A 21,241-nucleotide genomic window follows, 5' to 3' on the forward strand; every position below is an offset into this window, starting at 1 on the left:
CATAGTAAATCTGTAATATTTTTATGTAAGGATGGATTGTAAAATCATGAAAATACAAATGATAGAAATATTGGAACACAATGCTACCTAATTTCATTTGCATCAATTTAGAATGCCAGCATGTCCTCTTTTTATTCAAAATATTGCATCATAAACAAATATCAGTAGCTATCATACCTCAGACTGACTGGTATAACAAAACAGTTTGTCCGCATCAACCAAAACTGACCATATTTGCGCTTTATTATGTACATGATGTCAATCTTAATAGCCGCAAAGTAAATCACCTATATTTTTATATCAGGATGGATTGTTTAATATAAATGAAAGCAATATTGGAAAATAAAATTATGCTCACATCAGTTTATAGTGCCAGCATGTCCTCTTTTTCATCAAAATTTTGAATCGTAAACTAATTTCAGTAGTTTTGATATCTCAGACTGACTCATGAATATAACAAAATTATTTGTCCGCATCAACCAAAACTGACCATATTTGAAATGCATCAACCAAAACTGACCATATGTGACAGCATCAACCAAAACTGACCATAATTACACTTTGTTATGTAAATCTTAATATATATATAGCCGCATACTGAATCACTTATAGCAATACATATTACGATGGATTGTATAATTCAAATGACAGCAATATCAATGAATATTGGAACACATTGGCTACAAAAAATTTCCACATCAATTTAGAATATCAGCAAGTCATTCAAGTCCTTTTTTTATCAAAAAATTGAATTGTAAACAAATTTCAGTGGTTTCGATATATCAGACTGAGTGAGAGTTGTTTTAACAAAATTATTTGACCGCATCCACCAAAACTGAACTTATTTACACTTTATCATGTAAATATACATGTATAAAGCCTCATTGTAAACATGGTAAACCACTATTATTTCTATGTGAGGACGGATCGTATGATAAAAATGACACCAACTTTGAAACACAATACACCTTATCGCTAATCCTGGCTGACCCGGCCTCTTGAACTTTTGAAGCATACAAATATTACTTTTCCATTGTGGCGTTAGATATTTTGTTTTATGACGTCAAAATTTTACGGGAACCTGTGTGATACCCAGGGGCGGATCCATGATTTTGGATTAGGGGGGGCGCAAACTTTTTTTTTGCCGAGCGGAGCGAGGCGAAAAATTTTTGAGGTAACATTATTGAAATATTCTTCTAAAGGGGTGGAATATAGGTATTTTGGACTATTGTGAAATAAAATAGGCGAGAAATTAAAGTTTCAAGAAGAAACCACCTAAATCCACTCTGACAACAATCTACAATCACTAATGACTGACAGACAGATTGATGGAGAGAGGTGAAACAATATGTTTCTGTTCCGCGAAGAACCTTCGAGTTATGATGACAAGGTCTCCTACAAATTAGAAAAATCTACAACAATCTCCTAACTCCCCTAACTTATGCACTAAGAGATTCATATTGCATATATATTTGTTTATAAAGCTGCAGCCCAAAAACAGATGCAGATCATTTTATTTTGATTCTTTGTTCCTATGCAAACCAATCTACAATCAAGACATGCACCAGCACTTGTTGTAAAATGGTCTATAGAGCAATATCAGGTAATACATATCTCAACCAATCCTTGAAAGACATGGTGCTGGTAGTTGTGACAAAAAGAAATATAGAAACATAGCAAAAATAAATAACCCTTGTATGCAGATCGTCAATGTATCTATTAAAGCCAATTTTACATGGTTTCGATAATGTGAAATGAAACCGGTTCACTTAATAATGACTTTAACACTCCATAACACCAGCCCCAACAAACTTGGTTAAGACGATGGAAATGTGAAGAGTTGACAGATAGACGAGCGGACCGACGGAAGCCCCAACAAACTTGGTTAAGACGATGGAAATGTGAAGAGTTGACAGATAGACGGGCGGACCGACGGAAGCAAAGTGAGACGACACAGATCACAACAGCTCACCTGACCAATAGAAGTATTAGATTTTGCAAACGAAAATTTCTCCTTTCCGCCGTGATTTTTAATTGTCCTTTCCATACTATTTTTTTTTTACTTGTTTTGATTTTCGGTGGTCGTGCCAGAATCAATATACATGTGTTCGCCACAAACCACTAAAATCAGAATGAGATGCATTTGCGAAGTTGTTTATTTTCTGTGGTTCCCATGGATGTAATACGGTACATAACTCGGCAAAATTTTCAGGTTGCAAGTAAGAAATATATAAAGACACAGAGATTCAAATTATAAACTAACCTTTCACTTGAAACAGTATTTCTATCTTTCATTAAGGACATTAAGAAAGCATCTCGTCTGGACTGTTTTCTCGACCGTGCCATAATGGAATTGTGAAAGGGAGTAAGGGCTAGGGATGTTTTAGAACTTCGGTTATCAAAGAAATTGATTACAAAAACCGCAAATACAATGTTACAATTGTTTGTACTTAAACTGCTAAATACCTATTTATTTTTTCATCAAACACAGCTCCGCGTTTGACACCTTCCTTTGGATGTACAGTCAGTTCTATGACAGAATATTCTGACAGTTCTAATGAGAGGTTAGAAGTGATCTCCACTGTAACTACACTAATTTGAACAGAATAGGTGTTGATCTTGTGTAATAGAACAAATATTTGAAAAACGCCAATTTCCAGAATAAATCGATTTCTTTTTCATTTTTTTTTTAAACATTTTCGAGATGATTCATTGCAAATTGATCTAGAATTTAACTTCAATTGTTGTATATTTCTTCAAATTTTGAAAGTATAGAAGAAGAAAAAATAAAAACAGAATTTGATCTTTGACCTCATTTTATGCAAAAGTGTTACCACATTTCTTTTTGACGACATCGATATTTCAATAGTACTCATTTTCCTAATCCAATGATATATAATATAGCCATATAGTAGGTTTGACGATTAAATCTAAAAAATATTGGGTCTGGTCATCGTACTATTAGGTTTACTCGTTTATTTATATTTTTATTTTTAAGGAGAATATTGTCGACTCAGAATTTCTTCTTGTAGTTTTTTAGAAGTAAATATGCAGGAATTGCAGATTAATAAATATTTCCATATTTGGGTACCAAAGAAAGATGAATGAGGTGTTCGTTTATTTATCAGCAAACATCTATCATTTTCAATCTCAACTCATTGTGTGAAAATTTAAATTTAGAATCACAGGATGGCATAGATAAAACTGTTTCCGACTTCAGTGAATTTTTAAATGGAATCATGTCTCCAACTTTAAAGTTATACCAAAAGTGAGTACGTCTAGGAAAGAACAGGACAGAATTATGCCTGTAATTGAAGACAAACCATGGTTTAATGATGAATGTAAACGTCGGTATAATCTTTATAAAAGATGTCTCACTGAATGTGTTTAACCATAGCAAGTGTAGTACACATCATTTGAACTTAGTAACAGCAAAACGAAATTATAAATTACTTGAAGCAAAACTGAAACGGAATTATAAAAAGCAACAAGGAAATATGTTAGAAAGCTTAAAGAGACACAATCCTAAACTATTCTATAGAAAATTTTCATCTAAGCGTAAAGTTAAACCTAAAGCTACGGGGAAGGAATTTTTTATCATTTTAAACGAATAGCGTCCGAAATTAATTCAGAGGAAAATTCAAGAAATGGAAATTCAAATAATGATGAAATACCGGTATATGAGGAATTAGATTGTGTTATTACCAATAAAGAAATACTATGTGCTATATCTAGTTTAAAGAGAAGTAAAGAGTCATGGTATTGATGGATTTTTATTTTATCATGTCCATCATATTCTAATTTGCGTGAATGTTTGATAAAACCATAAGGCGTAAACCATCTGTTTATAAACTTTTACAACTATTAAGCACTACTAATGTAAAAGACTTGTGCAACTTGGGGAAATATATATTTACAGCACTGGGGCCGTATGCATAAAACATCTTAACTTAAGTATTCCTTAAACTTAGATTTCACTAAGAATTTCCTTAGTTAAGTCAAATTCTTAAATGGTATGCATAAACTTACTTAAGTATTCACTTAACTAAGGAATACTTTTAAAAATCGGAACCTTTCTCTAGTTACCGTATGATAAATATTAGCTCATCACATGTACTCCTCCGTGTAAAAGTTTGTTATGATTATTTTAATTTATTGATCAATGCATGCTTTTATTTTAAAGAGTTGGGGTTAAATTTTAGCAATAAATAAACGAATAATTAGTTTATTACTGATATATTATATATTAATCAATCAAATTGTAGGTAACATAATAATGTTCTACCAAAAACGCAAACTTTCGACTAATTTCTAACTATATTTTTGAAAATTTAAGGTAGCTCTACAGGTACCTTAGACTTAAGTGTTATCTTAGGCGTTTCCTTAGTATAAGGAGTTTTATGCATACCACTTCAGTTTTGTGGGCGTGACTTAAAACAACTAAGATTTTACTTAGAAATACTTAGTTTAAGATTTTTTATGCATACCACTTAGATAAAAAGGGCGGAGTTTCCTTAACTTAAGTGTTTACTAAGGAAAATCTTAACTTAAGTAGCTTTATGCATACGGGCCCTGAAGCTCAGAAATGACAGTTTTCAGTAAGATGATTTGTAATTCAAATATTTGCTATTTGGAATTATATTTATATGTATTTATTTTTTGTGTACTTGATACTTCTGTCTGTTTTTGTCATGATCGTATATTTTTGTAATCTATATTTAGTATATATTGATTATACATGTACTTACATGTATATGTTGTAAAACATTTGGTTAATAAAGAATTGAACTTCATAGACGTGTGTGCAACCCAGTCCTGTATTTCAACCGTGACGCTGTAAAGTTTTTTGGTTTTTTTTTAATTCTCAAACGTTGTCTATGGTTCGTAAATAAATCGACATCACTTAAACACGGACCACGACGATTGCCCTAAAATGTACAGCGACATAAACAATAATTGTAATTTTAACGTTCTCTCAACACAGAAGCAGGAAAGCAGATCATATATATATATATATATATATATATATATATATATATATATATATATATATATATATATATATATTTATAATTATGCACACATAGCTATCATTATGACAGATACATTAGGATTTGTGTTCATGATTACCATTAAAAAAAGGGTTATTTTCTATCAAGTCCAGAATTATGAATACAATGTTATACAGAAAACATTAGCAACAAAGTTACCCTCTGTCACAACAATGTGAAACATGACGTTGAAACATGAGGTTTACATAGAAAAATTTAAACATCTACCGGATTGTCTTTGAAATAAAAAGATTAATAGCAAAGTAATTTTTTAACGAAATAATGTTCCCTTTTCAAATTGAAGTAGAATAACTTGATTTTAGGTATAACATTTGTTGTTTAAGAGGTGCGATGATTCAGATCCATGACCAACACTTAGTATTGATCTTTTGTACTGTTGTGGTATTTTCCCGATGCATGATATACAATGAATACTTGTCAAATACTTCTTAAAGAAGATGAATTAATAATATTAAAATGTTTTGCTATATTGAAGACCTGTTGGTGACCTTCTGTTGTTGTCTGCTCTATGTTCGGGTTTGTTGTCTCTTAAACACATTCCACATTTCCACTTTCAATTTTACATATAAGTGAAAAATCATTAATATACATGAACACGCATGCGGAAGAATATCTCAAGAACGAAATTTTAAGGAACAATAACTCAGCGGATAATTAAACATTTTTGCGGGAAAAAACGAATGCCTACTCAAATCCATTCTATTAGAAAAATCGATTATTACTATTACAGAAGAGTGACGTGTCCACCATGCACTTGCACTGTACTATTATCAATATAGTAGAATAGAATGATATACAAATGCATAAAAATGATATATACATGTAACTGTAATAAACAAGTATTACTATAATAATATATAACAATAAACCAGAGTATACTGATTTGTACCACTATAATATAATAGTCATTACGGTGGGGAGGAATTCCCTGTCATTAATTTATCATCCACACACGAAATTGTCCCAGAAAAAAATATATCTGTAAATTAACCTCAGTTTCAGGTATAGAGGTGTGATTTTTTTCTGAGACAAGTGATAGTCGGACCATCCACAAGAACTTGCGGTCATCCGATGTTCAGTACTTCAGTACTTTGATTAGTTTTATAAGATATCTTAGACTCACTGATTTGATATATGAGAAATATGCAGAAATTTTAAAGCCTTCACAAAATCTGTAAAGACAGCTGCATATGTACTAAGGGTAAGATCTGCATTGGACTATGCATGCACAGTATGGATCCAATAAACCAAAAATAAGATAAAGGTGATAGACCAGGTACAGAAAAGAACAGCACTATTTGTGAACAACAACCACACAGACCAAACACCTGGCTGTGTCACATATATGGTTAAAACTCTAAATTGGGAAAGCCTTTATATATCATTTTATTCTGGTATCACCTAAGTTGGACAAAGGTATACAGAAAAACACATTAGTTTACATTACATTGCATACATGTATACATTTGTTGAGGAAGTATGGAACGCCGTAACTGCCTTATGTGTACTTGTTTCTAGATACGCTTATACTTTTCAATATATGCACATAGTATTTCTATATATGCACATACTTTTTCTATATATGCACATACTTTTTCTCTATATGCACATAGTTTACTTTATATGCACATAGTTTTTCTATATATGCACATAGTTTTACTCTATATGCACATAGTTTACTTTATATGCACATAGTTTACTTTATATGCACATAGTTTTTCTATATATGCACATAGTTTACTTTATATGCACATAGTTTTTCTATATATGCACATAGTTTACTTTATATGCACATAGTTTTTCTATATATGCACATACTTTTTCTATATATGCACATACTTTTTCTCTATACGAACATACTTTTTCTCTATATGCACATACTTTTTCTCTATACGAACATACTTTTTCTCTATATGCACATACTTTTTCTCTATATGCACATACTTTTTCTCTATATGCACATACTTTTTCTCCATATGCACATAGATGACTCATAGTTTTCAAAAGATACGTTTTTGCCAGAAATTTAATATTTCTTTACCGACATCGACTAAACTATTATTCAATTAAAATGGCGAAAAACGGAGAGGAACAGATAAAAAACATTCTAGAAGACTTAGGTCTAAATCACTTAATTCCCCAATTCCAAAAGGAAGGTATTGACTTGCAATGTTTTTTAAGCCTTAATGAATCACATATTAACAAGTTAGGCGTTCATAAATTAGGTGACATCGCCAGAATAACGGAGAAAGTCCGGTTAGAATTGAAAAAATCGGAAGAAGAGTCTCAGTTATCAACAACTAAACAGTCATCAATTGCCAGAAACATCCTGCAGCACAGGAATACTTTATTTGGTACGGGGAAGAGAGCATCACACAAAAGATCTCCCCATGTCTTACCAGAATTGGATATTGATGGTAAAAATATGCACTCGAGAAAAAAGAAAAGTAAAGCAAGTGGAACTAATTCTAGATCTTGGACTGTAACAGTAGTTTGTTTGGCTGATAAGGAAGCAAAAACCGTTCCATCACCTACTGAAAGAGAGATCCTATTTAAAGCCGGATTAGGTCATCGGAAAATAAGATTCCAAACCGATGACACCGAAGCAATTGTTATGGAAAAAAATGTTTCTGATGAAACCATTGATAATGAAACAATAGGTTTTCCTCAACTGAAGCAATGTGGTGGGTTTGAATTGCTAATTTGTCGTCAAAATTCCAGAGAGTTAAATCTGGTTGAATGTGAGTGGAATGTTCGAAATCTAAGATGTTATTTAGGACCTCAAGCTAAATTATACATTAGACCCATACAGAAGAATATCTCTGTAACAGCTATTAAAAAATTTTCTGATGCAGAAGCCAAAGTTAAATGTCATAACTGTTTATCTGAATATTCTGTCAGAGAATCTCGGGAACATTTAACAAAATGTAAAAGCTTTCTTAGTATAGATTGTATTGATGATTCTACCCACAGTAGTGATTCTGAAGATCTTAAAGATCCCCATTTGACTCCTAGCTACAATAAGTTAGATCACAAAGAGGCTGAGCATATGCAAGTGGCATGTACTAGTACATGTACTCAGGATTTGGAAAATATAAGTACACCGCTTCTGCATCTGAAGACATTGTTACTTGTATATATATTCAAAATCCGCCCGTTGACAAATCCTTTTCTAGTTCAACTACAACATCTAGTTCATTATATGTACACCTACCTGCTAGCACTCAGAGTCATGCAGAATATGTTGACATTTCAAATGCAGAAGACACAGCACAATACATAATTGAACCTCCAAATACTGTAACATGCACAGGTCCTGCAGATATATCCAATACAGATTTTGCAGAGGATAAAAGTGGAATTGACTACATAGTTACCAACGCAATAGAGATAGTTTTTAATGAAAACATTACAGATCCAGTAGAAATTCTAAGATTCATCCAGGGAAAAATAGTTACTGGAAGAAAACTTGATATAGATGTCAGCTGTCACAGTGGAGAGACATGTGAAGGAGAAACAAACTTCATAATGGTCAACCGTGAGAAGCTATTAGAAACTGCCTTGGACGAAATAGCTCAGACAAAAGATAAAGGTTTGAGAAAGACCCTAGAAGTTCAATTCTATCATGAGGTAAACAACTAGAACAAATTTTTTCCCCATGCAAATCCGGTTTGTTTTGGGGGGAGGGGTCTTCATGTCGCCCAAGACCTCAATTATTGGGCATGATTTTCGTTGTCCACAAATTTAGTTCCTCATTATAACTGTTTAGTGTTATATGCCCAAAATGAAAGGAAAGGGATGAATTAAATCATAGAAAAAAAAAACATGTAATGAATTATATGAATCAGTCGGTTTGTGCTGGTGCAATTTTTTATAATATGTCAAAATTTTGAAATAAAAATGCACACAGTACTATTTGTGGTCTCGGGCAAACCAAATTACATGAAATTTTGAATATAGCAAGGGCAGGGGCCAGAAATTTGTTTTATTATAATGTCCAACATGCCCTGTGTCCTGTTTGCTCTCAAATGAAAAAAATAAAGGATTGTAATCAATTCAAAAGGGGAATCAGTTTTTGTAATATAATGTGTTAAAAAAAAATGCACTAAAAATTTGCTTGATACACATACTGATTCTTGTATTTTTATAGACAGCAGAAAGTACTTTCAAAATGGACTTCGAGACTATATGGCAACAGACTACAGAACAATTGGAAAAATTATGGGTAAATTATGCTTTATCAGGACTGCTACTCAGCCTTAGGGATATTAATATACTACAAATGCATGAAATGGGGGGGGGGGAAGGGTCTTAAAAGTAAAATTTTAAATGAAGTAAGATTTTGACGCGCTTTTTTGCATTAAATTCCTTGCCTTAAAGATTTTGTCTGCTTTGGTGTGACTTTTAACATTTTTTTAGATTAATTAAGGGAGCTACCATTTGATTTTTATGGGGGGGCTAGGATGAAATTTGAAAAAAATAGGCAGGACGGAGTTTTGAGTAAAAAAAAAAGGCAGGATGAGACATTTGCAAAAAAAAAAAGTCAGGACGACAATTTAGGTAAAAAAAAGTCAGGATAAACTAAAAAAAAAAAGGCAGGACCGAACAGAGTGAAAAATAAAAAGGTAGGACAGAGATTACGGCTAAAAAAAAATGCAGGACAAAATTTTTCATCCTAGCCCCCCCATAAAAATCAAATGGTAGCTCCCTAAGTCAAAGAGGGGTTATTTAGGGCGATGCCAGAAATAGTAAGATTCAGATGGGGTTTTACTGTTTTATTCATTGTAATTCTTAGAAAAAAATCCTGCCCTTTTTAATTGATTTAATGTAACTTCTACCGTTTCAGAGATATTAAGTACCAAAAAGGGGTCTAAATCAAAAATATGTTTTTTAATAGTGTTCAGATTCCCTTGACGACAAGCTGTGGTCATATCATGCTGCGTTGAGTGTAGATTTTTTTTCATTATAGTTTAGTTAAGTCAAAATGGCAGACATGGCTAATTTGAGTTAGGTTAGTGTTTCAGCCTCTTGGTTTTGTATACATTAGAAGTTTATATGTCAGTCAATTATATCAATTTCTTTCAAACAGCACTAAGCATACTGCAGAATGGATCCATACCAACATTCTTAGGTGAAGAGATTTTAAATGATATATTTGGTAAAGATGACCCTGAATCAATCTGCACCAAAAACTTGAGGATTGGTCTAGACTGTTTAGGACTTGTACGGGTAAGCATACAAAAATACAAGAAGCGTCATTGAATTTTAGCCAACAGAATGATGACATGGAAAACCATTGTAAAATATTGAATTCTTATGATCTGTGAGTCCAACAAGGGGATATAGTGTTTTGTGCGTGTCTAAGTCATTTTTAGCTCACCTGACCTAAAAGGTCATGTGAGCTTTTGCCATCACTTGGCGTCCGTTGTCCATCGTCCGTTGTCCAGCGTTAACTTTTCTTTAAGGATCATCTCCTCTAAAACCACTGGGCCAATTGGAACCAAACTTGGCATATATGTTTCTTAGGGTATCCCACACAAAATGACCGTTGGAATTATTGATTCATGATAAAACATGGCCACCGTTACTAAAAATGGAACATATGGGTCAGATGGCAGTTTTTTGCAAATATGTCAAAAACCGTTGCCTTTAGCAAATTTCTGTCAATGTTATAAATCTTCAGCATCATTAGACAGACCTATGTTGAAATTTTCAAAACGATTCCTCAACCGATGTAGAAGTTACGGCCCCTGAAACAGTTTTTTTTTGACATTTTTTGCATGTGCAACTTTGAAAATTCTTCTCATTATCCATTGTACAGAATTCAATTTCAGTTAGCATATATGTTCCTTAGGGTACCCGACACAAAATAACCGTTGGGATTTTTGTTCCATGAAAAAACATGAACAACGTTACTATCAATAGAACTTAGGGGTCATCTGCCAGTTTATGCAAATAACTCATAAACCGTTGCCTTTAGCAAATTTCTTGCAGGGATAATCAAAGTACTGAAGTACTGAACATCGGATGACCGCAGGTTCTTGTGGATGGTCAAAAGCGCATGTCACAGAAACAGATCACATGCATCTCTATATATACCTGAAACTTGGGTTAATTTACAGAGATATTTTTTTTCTGATAGAAGTTCGTGCTTGGATGATGAATAAATGACAGGAAATTCAACCTCACCGTAATAACTATTATATTGTAGTGCAAGAAATCAGTATACCTTGGACTATTATACTTATATAATAATAGTCGTAGAGAATACACTGGTTTGTTGTTATATATATTATTAATATTACGATTGCATGTATATATAATTTTCATCTATTTGTATATGATAATTCTATTCTACTATTATTATTGTGCAGTGCAAGTGCATGGTGGACACTCTTCTGTAAAAAAAATCAAAGCCTTAAAGGCTGTAAAAGCAATTGCTGCCATGTTAATGTTTTGGGGACTTTTATTTTTCATCTACATATATAAGAATAAACCTGACAGGACATGGTTGTCTAGTGAAAAGCAAGAAGGTTTTGACTTTATATCAATAAAAGACTTAAGCAGGAAATCATTTTTAATATGTTTTATATTTCACAAGGAGACAACAAGTTTACCAGGCTAAAGTTGGGGGTAATTATGGATTATCCCCTGGTATTGTTTGTAACTGGGCAATAATTACTTTCATTTATTTAATTTTAACAATTTTCATAAATAATTTAAATTAACTATTCAGTTAAAACATTTCACCTTTCGAGACGCTAATGTTGAAAAATGGGACAGAAATAAAATAACTTACAAGACATAAACATGTAAAAAATAAATATATATTTCAGCTTACTAAAAATATTTTCATAGTGTTACTTTGACATCATTTCTTAAAACTTAGTCCCACACATAATTGTTCATTTGATATGTGTCATCCTCATGCGATACGAGAAGTTAATATTCATGTCGCTAAATAGTCTTCTTGTCGCTTAATTTATTCTTCTTGACTGTCCGTTCTTGACGCTTCTTGTCGCTAAAATTCTTCTTGTCGTTATTAGTGAGACCGATATTTTTAGATTACAGGTGGTAATTTACACTACACGTATAACCTGTGTAGTGATTTTTATTTTACGATAAATTTATGAATGAACGATAAGTTTATGAATGAACAAGAGCACTTGACCTCTTTCTGAAACACCAATTGAACATATAAAATCGTATTTATTCAGATATAATTCAGTCAAATTTTCACCACTAAATCAACAACTGAAATGATTCCTTATTTTGTTGAAACATCGTACAACCGGAGAACAGAAATCGCAGGTATGAAAATGCACTTTTTTCACTGGTGTTGAAAACCCAAAACTAATTTGACTATAATTTATGAATGACGGAAATTTAAGCGATAACAATACATCGGAGTGACCTCAAGGTCATCCTCTGTAAAAATGTTCAGTATTATTAGACTGACATATTCCAAAATTTGTCAAAATGATTCGTTAACTGATGTAGGAGTTGTCGCCCCTGAAACAGATTTTTTCGGTCCTCTGTGTCCAATCACCTGGATTGTTAACTAAGATGGCCAACACAGCCAAACTTAGTTTCATCTAGTATCCTATGGGAAAATTCATTTAAAAATTTTCTTGCTTGAAACCACTTAGCCAGTTGGAACAAGACTAAGCAGTACTGGTCCTCATATGGTTCTCTATAGAAAAACCAGCTAAATTCACTGCAGCACTTAAATTTTTTCGTCTCACTCAAGGTGAAAAGGTAAATCCAGGTGAGCGATACAGGCTCTTAAGAGCCTCCAGTTTTCTTCATACATGTAGTGCTAAAAGAACTCTTGTTAGTCTTGTTTTAAAATATTTTCAGATTGGAACAGTATTGCCAGCTTTTCTCCACCTCCTAAGACCAAGCTCTGTACCACTGACACTGAAATGAGTCCTACTCATCCTTAAGCCATCATTTTCAGAGAAAGGATCTAACACTCGAATTCAAGAAGACCGTGCTTATTCAGCATTTGTTAGATATGTCAGATCTGTTGGAAGTAAGAAAATTTTAAGTTTGCATTCAAAAATTCGAGGGGGTCATTGGAGTACCCGGTTTATTTAAGGATAAGCAAAAAATATTTTACAGTTTATCCGTATAAATGAATTTGTAAAAGGGTTAATATTTTTTAATTGTTATCAATTTTAATAAATTAATAAAATAATAAAATATTAATTATTCAGCGTATTAATATTACTAGAAGTGAACAGTAAAAGAAATGCATGCTCTAGGTGATCTTGTCTACAGACAACTCCTGATTTTATATAAACTGATCCAAAATAGTTCTGACAGTTTAGCGTGTCACTGTGATGAGTGGTAATGTGTTTGCCTCTTTTGTTAGCGTTGGACTATAAATGTCAATTACAAGACGTTTGCCTTCTGATTTTTAGCTCACACTTGGCGTCCGTTGTTGTCGTTAACTTTTCACATTTTCTTCTTCTCTTCTGAAACCACTGGGCCAAATGTTAACAAACATAGCATGAATGATCATTGGATGGACCTTAAAAAGGACTGTTTATTGTGCTGATTGGAAAAACAAGATGGCCACCAATCCGAACATAGTTTAACATTGGAACCTATGGGAAATTCATACAAAATTGTCAATAAAAAATTTAGGGTAGGCATATTTGGGGACAATAAATTAGGGTACATAGGGAAACAGTAAACACTCATCTATTTTTGTTTGGCCTTATGTGTATAAATAAAAATGTGAATAAAAATATAGTAGTAAATCAATGTACATGTATTTCAGGTGGAAGAAGACTAGGATTGACCCTGAGTAATTTAATGGAATTTGTAACAGGTGCATCAGAGGAGCCGGTGTTGGGATTTACACTACAACCTTCGATAGAATTTGTTGAAGATGGAATTAGTTTCCTGCCTACAGATAATACATGTTCCAATTCAATGATGCTACCAAGACCATCTTCAGAACTAGAAATTCCTGCAGATGACAAGCTGTTTGATCTCTATGACTATGCCTTTTTAAATACCTACTATGGGTTGGTGTAGTTCTTATTCGAGATGCTCTGTGTTAATTTCCTTTAATGTAATAGAAGATTACATGAACCTGCCTTATTGAGGATCAATGTGTCTAAATGTTACCTATGGAATACATGAATCAAGCAGATGGACGATAGCTTCAAAGATTTTTGTCTCCTTTAGTTTCAATTGTGGCCAAACATTTTGTTACTCATTTTCTAGATAAAGTTATTATCTCTTATTATGAACAATAACCAATCAAACAATCTAACTATTAATTGTATGTAGTATTATTTGTTCTAGTCATTATTCTAGTCATATTTTTAGTCATCTTAAACAGTTCATCCAAGTTAATATATGAGGTTAATATGCAAGTAATTTGCCTCTTTGAAATACAGTATGGCCTCTGGAGTTCTCAGTATTATATATATATAATCTATATTGCATATGATTGACACCATGATGTTAAACTTTTAACTACAAACCTGTTTATATAAGGTGCTGATTGACGACTTGCTTTCTCTGATATACCATGTAGATAGTTTTTAGATTTTAGATATTGTCACTGTTAGTAGTATTTTAGACAATTGTTAGTATTTCATGTATTATGGTTTATTGAGTTATTAAGACAAAGTTAAAGGATTAACTATTGCTATGGGAACAACAGCAATGTCACAGATCTTAATTATTTTAATCATTTATACCTTGATACTGTGACAAACCTCTGCAACAGTACTTTTTAAATAAGGTACTGGTAAGAATTGGGAACAATGTTTGGGTACTGTTGCAGTACTTTACAGTATTTTACACTTATACATTGTTCTCTAAGGAGCCTCTTCATATAGTTAAGATGTTGTTATTTGTGTTTAGATTTCACAGTTAATTTTATTTGGATATTAAATTATGTAACATTGTATGTATTGCCTGAGTAGTAAAATTATCATACAGTAGTCTCCATTTAATCACATACCTGTTATTTGCATATTCCTGATTATTATACCCACACTTTCTAAAGAAAGTTCGGGTATATTGTTTTCGTCTCCGTCTGTCTGTCCGTCTGACTGTCCGTCCGTCCCTTACACTTTCGTGTCCCTGGATCTCCTCCTTCATTTTAAGCCATAGTAAGATAATTCTTATTGCATATGATTGCCCATCATCTGCAGATGTGCAATAAGGTTTCAGAATTTCGATTTTGGTCGAGGAGTCCAAACAATAGGCCCAATTGGGTCTAAGTCCTATTTGAGGTATGTCCCTGGAACTCATTCTGCATTTTGGGGTTTCAATTTTATTATAGAATGGTTGTATATAGTTCGCAGATGTGCAATAAGGTTTAGGATTTTTTTATTTTGGTCCAGGGGCCAAAACAAGAGGCCCAAATGTGTCTAAGTCATATTTCAGGCATGCCTCATGTCCCTGGAACTACTTCTTCATTGTTGCATATGAGTGTCCATCATCTGTAGATGTGCAATAAGTAATTAAAAATAGTAATATTTCAAAACAATGTGGGGTGCGGGTATTGATGTCGTTCCGACAGCCCTACTTCTAGTTGCAATTAGTTTTAGCACCGTTGGGGCTTTGATTATAATTGCATATTCCTGTTAGTTGCACATTTTTAGCTCACCTGGCCAAAGGCCATGTGAGCTTTTGTCATCACTTGGCTTCCGTCGTCCGTCCGTCCGTAAACTTTTACATTCTGATCTTCTCCTCTGAAACCCCTGGGTCAATTGAACTGAAACTTGGTATGAAGCATCCATGGGAGGTCCGTTACAAAATTTGCATAAATCATCCAGGTCCGTTAAAAATAAAATGGCTGCCATGAGGATTTACATGTTTTGATTGGTTGAAATTTAAAACTTCTTCTCCTCTGTAGCAGTAGAGCCAAATGAACTGAAACTTGGTATTAACCATCTATGGGAGGTCCTATACCAAGCATACCAGGTGAGGTTACAGGCTCACCACTTGAGCCTCTTGTTCTATAACAAATTGGTTATGTGATTAAAAGGAATACACTGTATACTACTTGACTTCATAAAACATTGCAAGTGCCAAATATGTCTTATTTCCATATTTATTAAGTTCACAGAAGACTTAACCCGTACATGTATTATTATGCTAAGCTCAAAGTGTAAATGCTTTATGCATTACAATTTACATCTACTTGTTCATAAAATGCAATCTTTTTGAATGAAATTTCATGTCATTTTTATGCCGCATCTTTGCAAATACAACAGCTTTTGAACACTTTGCAACACTAGTCCATCATTATATATAAAAGAACTGATAGGGGATAAAAAAAAACACATGATATATCATCCCACCACAGAACAGCACAAGGACATGCACAAAACAACAGCCAAAGGTCACTGTAGTGGTCTTCAACAATGGCATCACCTACACTACCAAGTGAGTTCAAGCAGGCTCCTTACAAAAAGTGCAAGCAACTAGACATAAACAACCTGGAAGACACAGCGACAAAATGACCCCATGAAAACAAAACAACAAATAAAAAAAGACAGCCACTGAACACTGGATCCTGGCTTGGGACAGGCACATAAAGTATGTCAAGGTCACAAACTCTTGTAACTGGGGGTACCTTATACGGAATAATTTACTAATTATGTTGATGTGTACGTGGGGTAGCCCTGTGTGAGCATTGCATAAAATACCTCTAGTTTTACTTTTATAACTACTACATGTCAATATGTTCTGTAATCAGAACCTGGTTTGAGACGAGCTATGTAATGCTAGATTGCCTATATTTTGTGGTTGCTGGTGAATAATAGAGAAAAGTTTAGGTACTAAGTTATCTTAACTGTTGATAAAGGTGCAGAATCAATACAAAATCTTCCTAGTACCAAAAACAATATTATGTCTTTAATCATGCTAAAACAACAACAACAACAACAATGTTTTACTTTAAATCACATGTAATTTTAATGATTTTGTTAATGTTAATTATTTGCCGAAATGATCTCCAAAGACTTTAAATAGTCATCAATACCAAAGTTCTCGCCTGTTCGATTCAATTAATTATTTAGGATCTCCCTACATTGTTCATTTATAAGATTTAAGGGTTGAAATATTGGCCTTTCTCCATCTCTGGGAGCTTCATTGTTCTGTTCTCCAACTCCTAATTCTGGTAATTCCGTCTCATTCATTTGCATGCCAACTGGGTTCTGAACTTGCCCTGAGCCCCAAAGCTGCAGGGGAGTAGCCTTAACGGTCCTTATTCTGTGACAACCCCATGCTGTAGACCACACATTCAGTCTTCTGTTAATTTCATCCTTGAAATTATAGTGCAGCGCTGCCAAATGTAGATCATTTAAGGGGTCAAGGATATCATGATCCTCCATGTAGTAGAAAAGATTATAAAAATAGCACAAGACGCCTTCAAAAAATGTCCCTCCAGAGTCTTTCGATCCGTTGATTATGTGTACTGGGACCTGTGACCATGCCGCTTTCACCTCGTTCCGTCAGCATAAAATCTGCTACAGAAACATTTTCCCGTCCCTTGTCGGATCTTACTTTTAATGGTATGCCATAATTATCAACACCGGTGAGAAAGCTTTCCAAAACAGTTTTAGAAGTGTTATTGTCATTACACGAAAGAAACATAATCATCCTACTAAACCCGTCAATGCCACCAATTATTACAAACCTCCATCGAATTAGTTTATGGTTGGTGTCTATGTGCCACAAATGGTTAGGGGCCATTACGATGGAGACGACCAGCTTTCCTTGCTCGAACTCCAGACGAATCTATTTCATGAATGCAGTCGTTGTATTTTTAAACCCTTCGTTCTTAACAGTTGTCGAAGCATTTGCTCGCCACACATTGGGAAATCTTTAATGGTTTCCGAAACTACTCTTTCCAGATCACCATCGTCTATTTCTGAATAGCCTTGTTTTGACAATCCAAACTGAGCCATTCGGCGATATATTGTGCGCTCTGATACTAATAAAAGTTTTGCAATATCGGATATTTGGAATCCACAATCTAACAAACTGTCTAATGTTAATTTATCAATATCAAATTTTGGTGCTCCAGAGTATCCTCCTATTTTCTGTGGTTTGGATTTTCCATATTTTACACATTCTGCCCGCAATCTCATCATGTCGGTTGCGTTTGGAATACCTAAAAACTGCAAATTTTGTTTTGAAAGCAGACTTATTATATCAGGAGTTATAGCTTCCCGTTCAAAACTTTCGTAAACTTCTTGCAATCCCACTTTCCTTAAAACAGTCAGCATCAGTGGCTCTGCCATTTTATTTACCATTACGGTACCCAGGATTCCTTCAATCAGGAAATAGTAAAGTATATTGAATACAAGTATATCCTTGAAGAATTATCAAGAAAATAAGGGAAAAGTATACACACGGAGAACGATGTGTATACATAGTAAACTATGCGCATATATAGAAAAACTATGTGCATATAGAGAAAAACTATGTGCATATAAAGTAAACTATGTGCATATAGAGAACAAGTATGTGCGTATAGAGAAAAAGTATGTGCATATATAGTAAAACTATGTGCATAAATAGAAAAACTATGTGCATATATAGAAAAACTATGTGCATATAAAGTAAACTATGTGCATATAAAGTAAACTATGTGCATATAGAGAAAAGGTATGTGCATATATAGAAAAACTATGTGCATATATTGAAAAGTATAAGCGTATCTAAAAACAAGTACACATAAGGCAGCTACGGCGTTCCATAATAAATATGAGTTTTTTTACAACGGTATGATCAGTATAGCCGACAGGTTAACATCAGAGAGAATCCAGTTTGTCATTTATAATTCTAATATATTGGCACAATTTTCGAAGTTTAGATTTCTGTTTTTGGTTCATAATAGCATTAAATTTTAAAACATTAAAGTTCGTTAGGTATTTCTTGTCAATAAGTAGTGTTCTATCTGTCAAAAGACTGCTGCATTCCATTACATAGTGGTATTCGTCACCTATAGCAACTCTGCACAACGGACACTTTCTCTGTTCTCGGGGAATGTTTTGCCATCTACCATTTTCAATCGGCAGTTTATGGTTCATTGTCCTAAACCGCGACATTGTTATTATATCTTTTTCATCAAGTACGTTAAGGTAGTGTTCGAAATTGTGTTATGTCTTGTATAGGCGATAATTCAGGGCTTTCGGCGAATCGTTTACCTTTCCTGACCATGACTGTGTAAACCGATCTTCTAGTCTTTGTTTAATTATCGATTTAATGTTAGGTGATGTGTTTTGGAATGACCATAAGTAAGAGAATCCACAATTGTCTAGAATACTTTTCATCATGTCTAACGATCGCGATCGAAATGTTGTTTCTTGTGCTAACTTGAAAAGGTATCTAAACATTACAGCAGCGAGCTTACTTTCTTTACCGGTAATTAACTTTGTCCAATAAGATATAATTTAAGTGTTTATATCTATTTCTAGGGGAAACAGACCCAGTTCTCCATAAATGAAGTCGTTTTGAGTAGATGGCTTAAGATGTAAAAGTAGTTTAAAAAATTTAGTTTGAACTCTTTCTAGTATATCTATGTTTTCGTAACCCCATATTTCGCATCCATATAGCAGAATAGGTTTTACCAGTAAGTCAAACAAATCTACATGGCATTTAATTGATAGATTGTGAATTCTTCCCTTCCTTAAAACTTCGTACATTGCACTTGTTGCTTTGTCCTTTAGATGTTGTTTGCATTGTTTAAAGCTGCCTGTTTTGCTGAAAATAATTCCTAAGTAGTTAAAGTGTTTTACAGTTTCAATATGATGATTGTTGAATCGGAAAAGTGGAAGGTTTGTAGTTCTTCCTTTTGAAAAAATTAAGATTTTAGTTTTAGCAACATTTACTCGCATCTTCCAGGTTTCGCAATACTTTTTAAATTTGTTAAGTGCATGTTGCAGTTGGTCAGGTGATTCTGCCATGATAACAGTGTCATCTGCGTAGAGAATTATGAATAATTTCATTAAAGTTCCAAGTTTTTCTTCTATATCTTTACTTATTGTGTTCATACCTAAAACATTTTCCATGATGAGATAGTCTTCTAGGTCATTCAAGTATAAAGAAAATAAAAACGGTGACAGATTTTCTCCTTGTCTGACACCGATTTCACAAGCGAAAGGTTCACAATTTTGACCATTATAGCTCAAGCTGGATTTAATATTCTGGTACATGCTAAAAATAGTATTAAACATTTTCCCCTTTATATTGTTGTTCAACATTTTAAACCATAAGAAATTACGATTAACCGTATCGAAGGCCTTTTCAAAGTCTACAAATGCGCAAAATAGTTTCTTTTTTGAGTGTTGTAAAACTTCAATTAGAGAGTTCAGAAGAAACGCACAATCAATTGTTGAGTATTTTTCTCGGAAACCATTTTGATTTTCTTTAAGAAGATATGTTTGTTCTGAGAATCTTTTAAGGCGTTCATTTAATACCGCTGTAAAGACTTTTCCGAAACAGCTCACAATAGTTATTGGTCTGTAATTTTTGGGGTTGCGTTTGTCACCTTTGTTCTTGTAGACAGGTTTTATCATTCCTTGGACCCATTGTTTTGGGATTTTTCCGGAGTCGAAAACTAGGTTGAAAATTTTCACATATATGTCGATCAGAACATGTGCGGATGTTTTTAAATATTCATTAATCAGTTTGTCTTCGGCGCATGCTTTGTTATTTTTCAGATTTTTCAGCGCTTTAAGAATTTCATGTTTTGTAATTCTGCTATTTAACTCATCGTTTATTTCTTCGTGGGAAATAGTACTTTCAATTTGTTGCTCTTCTGTATCATCTCTCAGATCACTGTTTAACTCTTTGAAATATAAGACCAATTTGTCGAAATCAATCTTAGGCTGAGCTGTACTTTTGTTTTCATTAAGAAGTCGCCAAAATTCCTTAGCATCCTTTTGCTTTAGATCATCCATTTTCTTTCGGAAATCGCTTCTGTATTTCTTATGAGCTTTATTCATTGTATTTTTATATCTCTTCTCGGCATCTGACACAAGTGCTCTGTGGAACGGTGACTTATTTTTATTTCGTTTCATCTTACGGAATTCTGACCTAGCGGCTTTGCAATTATGGTCAAACCATTGTTTATTTTTTCTATGTTTTGACTTCTTTCCTGCACTGACTTTAAACCCAAAAGT

The 21,241-nt window shown here is 33.4% G+C and overlaps 2 protein-coding genes across 2 annotated transcripts; both read left to right on the top strand.

Annotated features, from left to right (window-relative positions):
* Positions 1 to 6,806: 6,806 nt before the first annotated feature.
* Positions 6,807 to 8,355, top strand: LOC139525009 (uncharacterized). Its single transcript, XM_071320184.1, has one exon. The coding sequence runs from the start codon at positions 7,144 to 7,146 to the stop codon at positions 8,353 to 8,355; it is 1,212 nt and encodes a 403-aa protein (XP_071176285.1). The 5' UTR covers positions 6,807 to 7,143.
* A 245-nt stretch (positions 8,356 to 8,600) lies between these two features.
* Positions 8,601 to 15,006, top strand: LOC139525010 (uncharacterized). The gene is made up of 5 exons (XM_071320185.1): positions 8,601 to 8,664; positions 9,223 to 9,297; positions 10,162 to 10,301; positions 12,933 to 13,107; positions 13,861 to 15,006. Exons 1-4 carry the CDS (start codon positions 8,601 to 8,603, stop codon positions 12,999 to 13,001), a joined length of 348 nt encoding a protein of 115 aa, XP_071176286.1. The 3' UTR covers positions 13,002 to 13,107; positions 13,861 to 15,006.
* Positions 15,007 to 21,241: the final 6,235 nt, after the last annotated feature.

This window comes from Mytilus edulis, chromosome 5 (genome assembly GCF_963676685.1).
Source record: "Mytilus edulis chromosome 5, xbMytEdul2.2, whole genome shotgun sequence".
NCBI classification, from domain to species: domain Eukaryota; kingdom Metazoa; phylum Mollusca; class Bivalvia; order Mytilida; family Mytilidae; genus Mytilus; species Mytilus edulis.